The 12596-nt window shown below is 44.2% G+C and overlaps 1 protein-coding gene across 10 annotated transcripts in view; it reads left to right on the forward strand.

The window, feature by feature from the left end:
- LOC117005077 (5'-AMP-activated protein kinase catalytic subunit alpha-1-like) overlaps positions 1–12596 on the forward strand; it is a 70909-nt gene that overhangs the window by 20100 nt on the left and 38213 nt on the right. For 9 of the 10 annotated variants that reach the window (XM_033076316.1, XM_033076318.1, XM_033076320.1 and 6 more), the window contains 2 exons: positions 5065–5206; positions 11763–11856. In XM_033076316.1, coding sequence (XP_032932207.1) covers positions 5065–5206; positions 11763–11856 — 236 coding nt within the window. Of the gene's footprint in view, positions 1–5064; positions 5207–11762; positions 11857–12596 lie in introns of those variants that run through there. The other variant, XM_033076324.1, reaches the window with a different exon arrangement.

Genomic DNA, 12596 nt, shown 5'->3' on the forward strand with positions numbered 1-12596 from the left:
CTTTGCCATTAAAAAGAGCAAAGTCAAAGGACCTGCCCGAGAGATCCAGTTCCTGGGAGTAAAGTGGCAAGACGGACGATGCCAGATCCCCACTGAGGACATCAATAAGATCACCACGATGTCTCCACCAACCAGCAAGAAGGAAACACAAGGTTTCCTAGATGCCATAGGTTTTTGGAGAATGCACATTCCTGAGTAAAGCCAGATTGTGAGCCTTCTCTATCTGGTCACCCGCAAGAAGAATGATTTTCACTGGGGTGCTGAGCAGCCGCAAGCCTTCACCCAGATCAAACAGGAGATTGCTCATGCAGTAGCCCTTGGCCCAGTCAAGACAGGACCAGAGGTAAAGAACGTGCTTTATTCTGCAGCCGGGAACCATGACCTGTCCTGGAGCCTTTGGCAGTAGGTGCCTGGTTAAACCCGAGGCCGGCCACTGGGATTCTGGAACCGAAACTATAGAGGGTCTGAAGCCAATTACATCTCCAGAGAGAAGCAGATCTTGGCTGCCTATAAAAGAGTCCAAGCTGCCTCAGAAGTGATTGGCACGGAAGCAGAACTCTTCCTGGCACCTTGACTACCAGTGCTGGGGTGGATGTTCAAAGCAAAGGTTCCCTCTACCTACCACGCCACCAACACCACATAGAGCAAGTGGATTGCCCTCATCACGCAGCACACCCGCATTGGAAACCCGAATTGCACTGGGATTTTGGAGATAATTACGAACTAGCCAGAAGGTGAAAATTTTGGTCTTGCCGATGACGAGGAGCAAGAACAAGTAACCCGGGCTAAGGAAGCCCCACCGTATAACCAACTGCCAGCAGATGAAACACGCTATGCTCTTTTCACTGATGGTTCCTGCCTCATCATGGGGATGAACCAGAAGTGGAAAGCAGCCGTATGGAGCCCCACTCAACAGGTTGCACAAACTACCGAAGGAGAGGGTGGATCAAGTCAACTTACTGCACTCAAAGCTGTTCAACTGGCCTTGGACATTGTTGAGAGAAAGAAGTGGGCAAAACTCTACCTTTACACTGATTCCTGAATCGTAGTCAGTGCTCTGTGGGGCTGGCTGGACAGGTGGAAAAAGGAAAACTGGCATTGTAGGGGAAAACCAATCTGGACTGCTGATGAGTGGAAAGACATTGCCACTCGGGTAGAGAAACTACCTGTAAAGGTCCGTCATGTGGATGTCCATGTTCCCAAGAGTCGGGCTAACGAAGAGCACTGACACAATGAGCAGGTAGATCAGGATGCACAGATAGAGGTGTCACAGATAGACTTAGATTGGCAACACAAGGGAGAATTGTTCCTGGCACGATGGGCCCATGATTTCTCAGGTCATCAGGGCAGAGACGCTACCTGTAAGTGGGCACGAGACCGCGGGGTGGATCTAACCATGGACAGTATTTCTCAGGTTATCTATGACTGTGACACGTGCGCTGCCATCAAGCAAGCCAAGCGGGTGAAGCCCCTCTGGTATGGTGGGCGTTGGTCTAAATATAAGTACGGGGAAGCCTGGCAGATTGACTACATCACACTGCCTCAAACCCGCCAAAGCAAGCGCTACGTGCTAACCATGGTGGAAGCCACCACTGGATGGTTTGAGACCTACCCAGTGCCTCACACCACTGCTTGGAGCACCATCTTGGGCCTTGAGAAACAAGTCCTTTGGAGGCATGGTACTTTTGAGAGAATTGAATCAGACAATGAGACTGTATTGGGTTACAATACAGGATGTGATCAAAAGTATCTATTCTATCACCATCTGTTGAGACCAGGTAGGGCAGTGATCCTTGTCTCCATGGGGGATATTCTGCTATGGACCATCCATTGAAACCAGGTGGGGCATTGTTCTTTATCTTTTCACAACCCATTCTTCCTCCAGTGAGTTATCTTCAACTAATGGCCCATTGAGTCCCACTGTATGACTGATAAAATGACTTCAACCCATTGGGAGATGCTCCAGCCTGGGGGAAGAGCCAAACCTTTCTTACCAAGATAAAAACTGAGACTTTGGAACACTACGAGAGCCATTTTTCCACTGGACTTCAGAGGAAAACTGGACTTCTCCACATCACCACTGGACCTTCAGAGGGAAACTGTACCTATTGTACAGGACCACTGCTTCAACTGAACCACATCTGTCACTGCAAGAGGACTTTAGCCCCCGTTTAATGGGACTGCTACCAACACCCAGACTGACGGGGTGTCAGGTTGTACTCTTTGTCAGTGTTTGGGGTTTGTTCTTTGTAGTGCTGTATTTCTATTTTAATTTTCCTAGTAAAGAACTGTTATTCCTAATTCCCATATCTTTGCCTGAGAGCCCCTTAATTTCAAAATTATAATAATTTGGAGGGAGGAGGTTTATATTCTCCATTTCAAAGAGAGGCTCCTGCCTTTCTTAGCAGACACCTGTCCTCCAAACTAGGACAGGGACTCATTTCAAGAACAGCCTAATAAACAGCTGGGCTAGGGAACATGGCATTGAGTGGGTGTACCATATCCCCTACCATGCACCAGCAACTGGGAAAGTCGAACGGTTCAATGGCCTGCTTAAAACCACATTAAAGGCACTTGGTGGGGGGACTTTTAACAACTGGGAGAGTAATCTACCAAAGGCCACATGGTTAGTAAATATGCAGGTTTCCACTAACCGAGCAGGCCCTGCCCAATCTGAGCCCTTGGGAACACCAGATGGGGATAAGGTTCCCGTGATACACATGAGAGGTATGCTAGGGAAAACTGTTTGGGTGAACTCTGTCTCCAGCAAAGACAATCCCATCCGTGGGGTTGTTTTCGCTCAAGGGCCAGGTTGTACCTGGTGGGTGATGCAAAAGGATGGAGAGACCCGATGCATACCCCAAGGAGACCTTGTTCTAGGGTGAACTGTCTATGATACTGTGTCTGTAACTGCATGTATGTATATAATTTAAAGGTTTTAATTTGATGTACCATAGTGGTATGGGAAAATTTCAGGGTGGATAATATTGGGGGTTGGGGGTGTTTTACTCTTCTTCCTCTGTGGAGAGTTTTTACCCATTATCATGCTAAGGAAGTCAGCCGGGCGGCTCCCTCAGCTTTTGATTCTCAAGCCAAAGGGATGGGTGGAGGCTGTCTGCCTCCCTCAATTGCTGGCAGGGTTTGGGGGTCCGGGTGACTGGTTGTTTTTTTTTCTTGCTTGCGACACTCGCTGGTCTGAACACCGGGGAGAGAGATTTCTCTGCGGTCGGATTTACCCTGCACCCTGCTCCACTACAACCTCCTGCCTCTGAGGCCACTGCTGAGAACCGGGCCCCGAACAGTGAGCGGGGAGTTCTTCCTTCACCCTTCTCCCACCTGGGACACGGCTCTACCGCCTCCGCCTCCCTGCTTCCGCCTGCTACTGCCGCGGCTGCGAGGGACCTGCCCTGCTCTCCACTGGGGCCCTGCGGAGGAGAAGAGTGTCTGTGACTTGAAAAGGGACTGGGACTGAGTTTTATTCTGTTTTGTCGCTGATTTTTATAGCTGGTATTGTTCTTGTTTTGTCTTGTAGACATATCAATAAAGAACTGTTATTCCTAAACCCATACCTTTGCCTGAGAGCCCCTAATTTCCTAATTATAATAAATTGAAGGGAGGGGATTTTCACTCTGCATTTTATGAAAAGCTCCTGCCTATTTCTTGGCAGTACCTGTCCCCCAAACCAGTACAAGGTAATACAAAGTAGCTTTCTTAAATATAATACTGGCTTCTTTTTTACATGATGTTATCTCAGGTCTTGCTTTCAGTTGTGTTTATGCCAAATTCAAAAGTAGTCAGCAGTCTGTTACCAGTTAGTGTCTGCTGTTTTGCTGATACCAGATAGTTTGAACTGTTTCATCATACAATAAATAATCTATGGCATGTGGATAAAGGCTTAACTTAAAAGCACAATGGCATTTCAGTATGTTTTCTCCTTGGGATTAACAGTTCTAATGTGATAGCATACAAACAATAACAAAGCTGCAAAACTGCTTTACAGTAGAAAAAATACAAATATTTCTGTCTTGATTAAATGCTTGTGGAAAAACTTGTATTTGCTATTACATTATGTAGCAAAGGGAAGATTACTTTTGTAATCTTTGTAATTAATTTTGTGTTCAGCAGAGGTCTTTTACTAATGTCCATTCAAGTGGACAAGGATGAACCATGATATTGGCAGTGGTAAATCACTGCATGCAGAAACTAATGCAGATAACGAAGCCTTCTATTGGAAGTGAGACCTTTTTTGGTTTATCTGTGATATAATGTTGTGTTTAAGAAAATTATTCTTAGCAACTCTGTTGTACCTACTTTCAATAGCATCTGCAAAATTAAGGAATTTAAGAGGATTACCTGTCTAGGAAATGTTTTACATTTTCAAGTTCCCCTGTTGAAAGAAAAATTAAACTCTCTCAGAAGTAGGAAAGAAACTGAGGAATGTAAGAAGTTGTATGTTTGCATTGCTTCTCATAGTTACTACTGGATTTTATTTTGTGCATTTCATATAACTTTTGTCACTTATATAATAAAGTCCTGGTGTTTGCTGCACAGAATGTGGAAGTTATATAAGGTCAGACTGTTCCAAAGACAGATAAATAATTACTAAGTAAACTGATTAGATACTTTTAGCAGTAATTCAGAGTAATTGCTGAAACAGGCTTCTTGAGGAAAGGATAGCGATGATGTCCTTAGTAAGAGTATCCTTGCAGATAAAGTAGAAGAGCATGTCTGAGCAGGTTGCCAAGTGAGCCAAAAGTTTGGAGTGACTTGTATAGGGAAAGAAAATGGTCTCCCTAATTAGAAAGAATAGCAGTGTTTTGGGATGCAAAATGCTTTGTTTTCAGTACCGCAAAAACCTAGTATTGCTGCAAGACTTCTGAGCGTTAGGTTTAAGGTTTGTTCCTACATATCCAGTTCATTTTCCAATGATAGAATTGTGGGAGAAATTGGAGTAGGGCAGAAGAAATTATGTGCCATCTGTTTTTCAACCTCCCCAAAGATAATGGAGATAATGTGGAATGTTTGCATCTTAACTGTGATATTTCTTGGCCTTGTTTCTTGCAGTTGGTAAACATGAATTAACTGGGCATAAAGTCGCAGTGAAGATCCTAAATCGACAGAAGATTCGCAGCCTTGATGTTGTAGGAAAAATCCGCAGGGAGATCCAGAACCTCAAACTCTTCAGACATCCTCATATAATTAAACTGTAAGTTTTTCTTGCTATAATCATATCTATTTAAACAGTAGTCCCTTGCTCACACTGGTCTGAAACATGTTTAAAGGGAAATACTGTTTGTGGTATACTTTTAGGAAAGTAGCAAGTTTTCAACTATTGTAACCATTTTTGGTGTACTTTGTAATGCATTTTCACAAAACTGATTATTCTGCAGGGCAGAGGGCTTCCATTAGTTCTTGTGCTGGTTTGAAAGAAAACCAGTGGGCAATCCTAAGTCAGAACTACAATTTAATAGGAAAATTAAAATAAAATTCAGTAGTACAAAAACACTGACCAAGTCAGACTATAACCTGACACTCTATCAGTCAGGGTGTTGGTAGCAGTCCAGTTAAATGGTGACTGCAGTCCTCCTGGAGTGACAGATGTGGTTCTGTTGAAGCAGTGATCCTGTAGAAGGGTGTAGTTTTGCTCTGAAGGTCCAGTAGTGATATAGGCGGGTCTGGTCATCCTCTGGGAATCCAGTGGAAAAAAGGATGACTGTGGTATTCCAAATCTCAGATTATGACAAGGTAGGAATGCTTGGCTCCTCCCCCAGGCTAGAGCATCTCACAATGGAATGATCCAATTTTATCAGTCGTGCAGTGAGACTCAATGGTCCATTAACAGAAGATATCCCCCTGGAGGGAGGATGGGTCATGGAAGAGATGAAGAAAACTGCCCCACCTGGTTTTAACAGCTGGCTCATTAACAGAGGATATTCTTCCCCCTAGAGTTTTAATGACTGGATGATGGAAGAGATAAAGAACACTGCCCCACCTGGTTTTAACAGATGGTAACAGAATGCACACTTTTGGTTGCATCTTGCATTGCAACCTAAAACAGTTCTATACTTACAAATTCTTTGGGCAGGTATATAGAAGGTAGTGGCATGATGGATGCTTGTACTAACATCCATCTCAGTTTTTTAGCAGCTGCTTTTGTTTTCTTTTTTCTGATTATGTTTGAGCTTTGTTTCTGCTTAGAAACTGAGTTCAGAACAAGATTGTAAAGGGTACTTCTATAGTAAATTTGTTGTGCTTTCTTTACTAAAAATATTATTTTATGGTTATGTTGCTCAGTGCCCTGTTTTTTCCTATGTAGATGGTGCTCTACTAGATTTTTCTGAAAGATGTGCAGTCTGTTAAATGTAATCTCATATTTCAGAGTTCTTCAATATAGCTGTTACCACTTAACTAAATAAATGTGATATTTAGAGTGTGCCTGTTTACATTCGTTTGATCAGTAGCTCATCAACAGAGTTCAGAGTACAATTACATCCCAGAGTAGACACCTTATATCTGGTCTGAGGAAATAAATTATAAATATTATTGACTTTTTAACTTTTCCTATAAAGTCAACCTGTACATCTAGCAGGGGAAATTTAGAATGTGAATGACTTTCACTGTTAATTGTGGTGTTGGAGTTAAGGTTTTCTTTATTGACAGTCTTTTCTTTAAATCATGTTTTCACTGATATATGCAATCCCTATACACTCATTTGGCAACAGCACTTATACTGGAGCTAAATTTCATTGTGTCAGATCACACTGACTTTTTCAGTGGGTCAGTTTTCAGAAGACTATTGAACTGATTAGTTTGGCTGCAGAGCTGGTAGTGCTGCCCGTTAGAATTCATGAATAAATCCAAAGTACATAACTGTAGCTAAAACTAAATAGGAAGTGTAAGTGTGCCAATTGAGATATTTGGACTGGAACAGGAATGTGTACAGTAATTTCACGACTATAAGGTGCACGCTTTTGACTAAAATTTTGGTCTGAACCCGGAAGTGTGCCTTATAGTCCAGTGCACCTTATATAATGTATAAAGTTGCGAAATTTGCCAACCCGGAAGTGCAAGCCATGAGCCGAGCTGCAAGGGGGAGTGGTGCCACGGGAGCGCCGAGCTGCAAGGGGGGGTGGGAGCGGGCGACCATGACCGGCAGGAACCACGCAGGGTAGGCAGGACCAGGCAGCCTCTGGCCAGCAGGAACTGTGTGGGGTGGGCGGGACCGGGCAACCCCTGACCAGCAGGAACCGTGCAGGGAGAGAGGGAGCGGGCGACCCCCACGCCACCCTGTGCTGCGGGCGGCCCCGCGCTGGCCCAAGCCGCGGGTGGCCCCGCGCCGTGGGCGGTCCCGAGCCACCCCAAGGCGCCCCAAGACGCCCGCAGTCCTGAGCTGCCCCAAGCCCGGCGGGGGTGCGGCGGAGCTGATCCAAGCCCACACGGCACGGGCAGAGGGGCGGCGGGACTGATCCGAGCCTGCACGGCCCCAGTGGAGGGGGCAGCGGGGCTGAGCCGAGTCCGCCCGGCCCCGACAGGGGAAAAGCAGGACTGATCCAAGCCCACCCAGCCCCGAGGCACCCTGAACCGCCCATAGTCCTGAGCCGCCCGAACCGCCCGCAGTCCTGAGCCGCCCCGAGCCGCGGGCAGTCCTGAGCTGCCGCGAACCGTGGCGGCCCTGAGCCACCCTGAACCGCAGCAACCCCGAGGTGTGAGCCATGGCTGCCCCGAGGTGCGGCAGCCCCGAGTCGCCCAGAGTGCCACCTCGCCAGCCGAGGGCGAGTGGGAGTGCCAGGCCCCGCACATGGGGAGGGCGCTTGGGGCTGCGTTTAAAGGCTACGCCAATCTGTGAAAAATGTTTGCAAATTGAGCACCTGCCAGTAAAATCCACGATCGCGGGATTCTGTTACTACTTAGTTACTTTGTTGCGTGCGGCACGGATCTTCACGGCAAAAAAAAAGTGCACCTTATAGTCCGGTGCGCCTTATATAATGTACAAAGTTGTGAAATTTGCTGACTCCCGGAGGTGCACCTTATATTCCGGTGTGCCTTATGGTCGTGAAATTACTGTACTTCTTGTGCTGTCGAACTTTTAAGTCATCTTCACAGGTTTCAAGTTGCAATTTCTTTCTTGGGAAATTATGGGGAGAATTTTCTCTTCTGCATGTTGAGAGAAAGGACAAGACAAAGGAGATGATGGAAAAATTGATGGGTACCAAGCTTTTCAGTTGGTCATCCTGCATTTCCAAAACAGAAGGATTATTAGCCTGAATGTAAATAGCATTTGAGCTATAATTGATACTGTTGTGTAGATAGACTTGCTGGAGACTTTGTATCATGCTACTTGTGCTATTAGCTCTATTAGGGAACTGCTAGGTTGTTACGAAGCAGAGCACCGCAGACTCCCTAGGCAGGTGCAAAAGAGAACTTTATTGCAAAAACCAGGCCTTTTTAAACAGTTAAGCTTTTACGAGTTACACACTTTTAAAATACAACAAACATAATCCAACCACCATACACCATGATGTAAACACGTAATGGTTATATAACTTGTTTTTGTACCTCTATTTCAGCTGAGGCACTCCCATAGTCCCTTTCTACTTAGCCAAAGTGACAGGAGTGAACCATGATTTTACAAGGCCTTCATTTTTTAAGGTTTTACCTATCCACAACACTAGGTAGCCGCTCAAGATACTTGATATAAAGGTAATGAGATTATTTCAGCTGAATATTGCAAATTAGACAATGTCTAATTTGGAACAGCATGCTTTATTAAAATTTTTATACGGTGCTTTACCAATATATGCAGTTGCAAAGCTTCTTCAGTAAGATTTTCTTTTTAGACCATGCTTTCAATAAAAACCTTTGGAGCATCTCCTTTTGTGGTTTTTGACCTCTAGCAATAAAATACATCTTGTTTTCCTATGTAAATTGCCTCTGTGCATTCTGGCCATCTATGCTGTGTGGTTTGATAACCTCACTTATAGGTATGTAACTATTTCACAACATCTTTTTCCATTACTAGAAAAGCTAACTGACTATAGAGAAGGATGCCTGAATCTTCCAAAAGGCTGAAAATGTGAGGTGCAGCGTGGCTCATTCTTTTCAGTGACACTAAGAGGTTTATCTTCCAGCACTCTTCACTATCTCACTATCTAGAGGATGGAAAATGACCACAAAGATCTAAAATATAAACTTACTCGTTTGCCTGAAGCATAGAGCTCAGTAATTTCACAACTATGGGAAAGGTCATTAACAGTAGGGGTGTTAGAAATGAAGTTGCACTGTAGCTTTTGGATTAAAAGGATTGCAGTGTTATTTCTGTAGTCTTAGTGATGACTTCAGAATGTTCAAGTACATGACATACTTTCAACCAAGGTATTTGAGAGAAAATTAGTAAAGGTAAAACATCTTGGACTATAAGATGTTAGGTAAGTTAACTTTGAAGATAACTCCTTCAGAATAGTATTCAGACTATTGGAATGTTAAAATACAATGCTAATCTGTTAAAATAAATACATGCACACATATATATGTGCACACATACATTCACCTAGATAATCTGAACTCATTGCTGTCAAGAAAAACTTCTCTGTTAGCTGGAGTATGTCTGTTTTCCCCCCTTGTTTTAGAATCAGCATTTGGAAGAACATTTCAGTTCTGTAGTGTCTGTGAATTCAATTATTTTTTAACAGTTGGGTTATTTGTATGCTTAAGTGTAGTACCTTGAAACATTCATTTTCACCCGATTGCTACCTCCTGTCTTCTTAATATAGTATCTGAATTTTTTGATTGAAGGTTTATCGGTGTGCATATTCTTGCTATGTTAAAAGTTGGTCAATTCTGACTGCTGTAAGGAGAAAAAAAATTAAACAACCTTTAGGTAAGGATACGTAGAAAACATATCAGTCTCCCAAGTGGAGAATTTGACCATAAACTAATTTTTTTCAAAACCTCAAAGCAAACTTTAAAGTATATTGATAAAAAATATACAGTAATTTCATGACTATAAGGCTCACCTTTTTGACTAAAATTTTGATTGAAACCTGGAAGTGCGCCTTATAATCCGGTGCACCTTATATATGGACAAAGTTCGGAAATTTGCCAACACGGAAGTGAGAGCTGCGTGCCGAGCCACGAACTGCGAGAGTCGTGCCAGCTGGTGTCGGCGGCGGGCGGGATTGCCAGGGCCTGCGGCACGGGGAGGGCACCTTAGCCTGCGTTTAAAGGCTACGCCGATCCATGAAAAATGTTTGCAAATTAAGCACCTGCCAGTAAACTCCATTATCACGGGATTCCGTTGCTAATTCCTTACTTTGTTGCGCGCAGATCCTCGCTGCAAAAAAAAGTGCGCCTTATAGTCTGGTGTGCCTTATAGTCGTGAAATTACTGTAATAACCAAGGTGTTCATACTCTTAAGTACTAATGACAAATTTAGGTCTATAAAAGATAATTACAGTTATTTCACGAATACAAGCCTCACCATTTTGACTAAAATTTGGCTCCCGCACCGGAAATGCGGCTAATACTCAGGAGCGGCTAATATGTGAATAATTTTCTGACATTTCCACCCCCAGAAGTGGAAACCGAGGTGCCGAGTCGAGCAACTTGCCAGTAAAAGCTGGTATTTTGCGATAGTTACAAATTGTTACTCTGTTGCGCTGCGGGTGGAGCCTGGCTCCCTGCAGGCAGCACGGGGGGCGGGGAGAGAGGCGGGAGAGCTCCCTCCTTTCCTCCTCTCCCACAGCCCGGGGGAGAGACGGGGCGGCCCCGTACTGCCTTCCCCGTGGCCTGGGGGGAAGGCGGGGGCCCCATGCCGCCATCCCCGCGACCCGTGGGGTAAGCGGGGGGCTCCTGTCCCTGCCCACTGCGGCAGGAGCAGGCAGGCTCCGTTCCAGCCCGCCACTGCGGGAGCGGGGAAGCTCCGTCCCCGCCTGCCGCTGCCGCCGTGGGTGCCGGCGGGCTCCGTACCTGCCTGCCACCGCGGGGCAGCGCCGGGCCGGGGTGACCGAGCCCAGTGGCAGCGGCGGTCGGCCCCGAGCGACCCCGCCGAGTGGCAGCGCCGGGCTGGGCCACCTGGCCCCCTCGGCAGCCCCGAGCGGACCGAGCCTGCACAGCCTTAGCTGAGCCAGTAAACCCCGCTCTGTTGCGGTTCTGTGACTATTTGGCAACTTCGTTGCACGCGGGTCCTCGCTGCGAACGACAGAGCGGCTTATACTCAGGTGCAGCTTATTTATGGACAAAGAACGAAATATTTGCCAACACCCAGAGATGCGGCTTATAGTCCGTGCGGCTTGTATTCATGAAATTACTGTACTCTCAATCATGAATATTTTTTCAAGTCTTGAAGTATACTTTATGACAAGGCAAAGGGGTTTTTGCCTGTTAAAGTTGAAGGGTGTGTGCTTTTTGAGACACTAGCAAAGTCCTTTTGAATCCCTTCCTCATTACACTAAAATGTCTGTGAGACAGCACCGTATATAGCTTCACAGAAAACATTTAGACTGAGAATAGTCCTCTGAAAGTACAAAGACTGATCTTCCTTGTGGGAAATACAAATTCCCTGGTAGTCTTGGCAATGATGGTATCACATAGTGAAAGGAGAAGAAATAGCTTCTGAAAAATATTATTATTCCAGTAGCTGTAAATGGACTGTTAATTTTTTTTTAAGTATACTTTTATCTGACTCTGCACAACTTTGGTTTTAACTAAATGTAACTATCTGCTTTTACTGAGTGCATAGACTAACAGATACTTATTCTTATCAGGTATCAGGTCATCAGTACACCAACTGACATTTTCATGGTGATGGAATATGTTTCAGGAGGAGAACTGTTTGATTATATCTGTAAAAATGGAAGGGTAAGAAGTAGTCCCACTTGCATTCTGTTATTGCTTTTGCAACCTTCCTGTTAAATGAAGGTTTGTTTCTTATGTATTCAACATTAATTTTGTGGTTAGCAATTAAAATATTATGACTATATCTTGTTTTGAAAATAAAAATTGTTATATATTAACATGTTTCAGATCTATATGTATGACCTTGTAGCATTTTTCCACTCTATTGAGGAATAAATGATAGTGATATGTTAATTTGCAATTACTATGTACAAACTGGATGGATATGTTACCCAGTTGGAGTAGCTGAAAACTTTCTTCAGTATAAACTTATTGAAAAGCTACTATTGTCCCCTTATTACCCTCTTCTACTAATAGATTGGTTTCTGTGAAAGTCCTAAAGTCACTTTTGGCAAACCATCTAGATAACCAGGATACTTTTAGTTGTTAGACTGAGCAAACTTTGACATGGCTTAGGGTGTGTTTATAGGAAATATCCAGTTAAGTCTACTGTTTAGGTCTAACTGCTAATAGGAGCATAAGCAGCATCCAAAATTTATCACTTATATACTGAGTGTTATCAGCTTTTATCAACATTAATCTTATACCATGCTTAAATATCTAAGTTCATTGATATTCTAATTAGACAAAGTTGATGTTTGCGTGCTAATATTTCTAATTACTGAGTATCTAACATCTGCTGTGTAAAGTATCAAAATTATAAATGATAACTTTTGGTCATTGGAAAGTTTCCTTCAGTTCAT

The sequence above is a fragment of the Catharus ustulatus genome, chromosome W (assembly GCF_009819885.2).
Source record: "Catharus ustulatus isolate bCatUst1 chromosome W, bCatUst1.pri.v2, whole genome shotgun sequence".
NCBI lineage: Eukaryota > Metazoa > Chordata > Aves > Passeriformes > Turdidae > Catharus > Catharus ustulatus.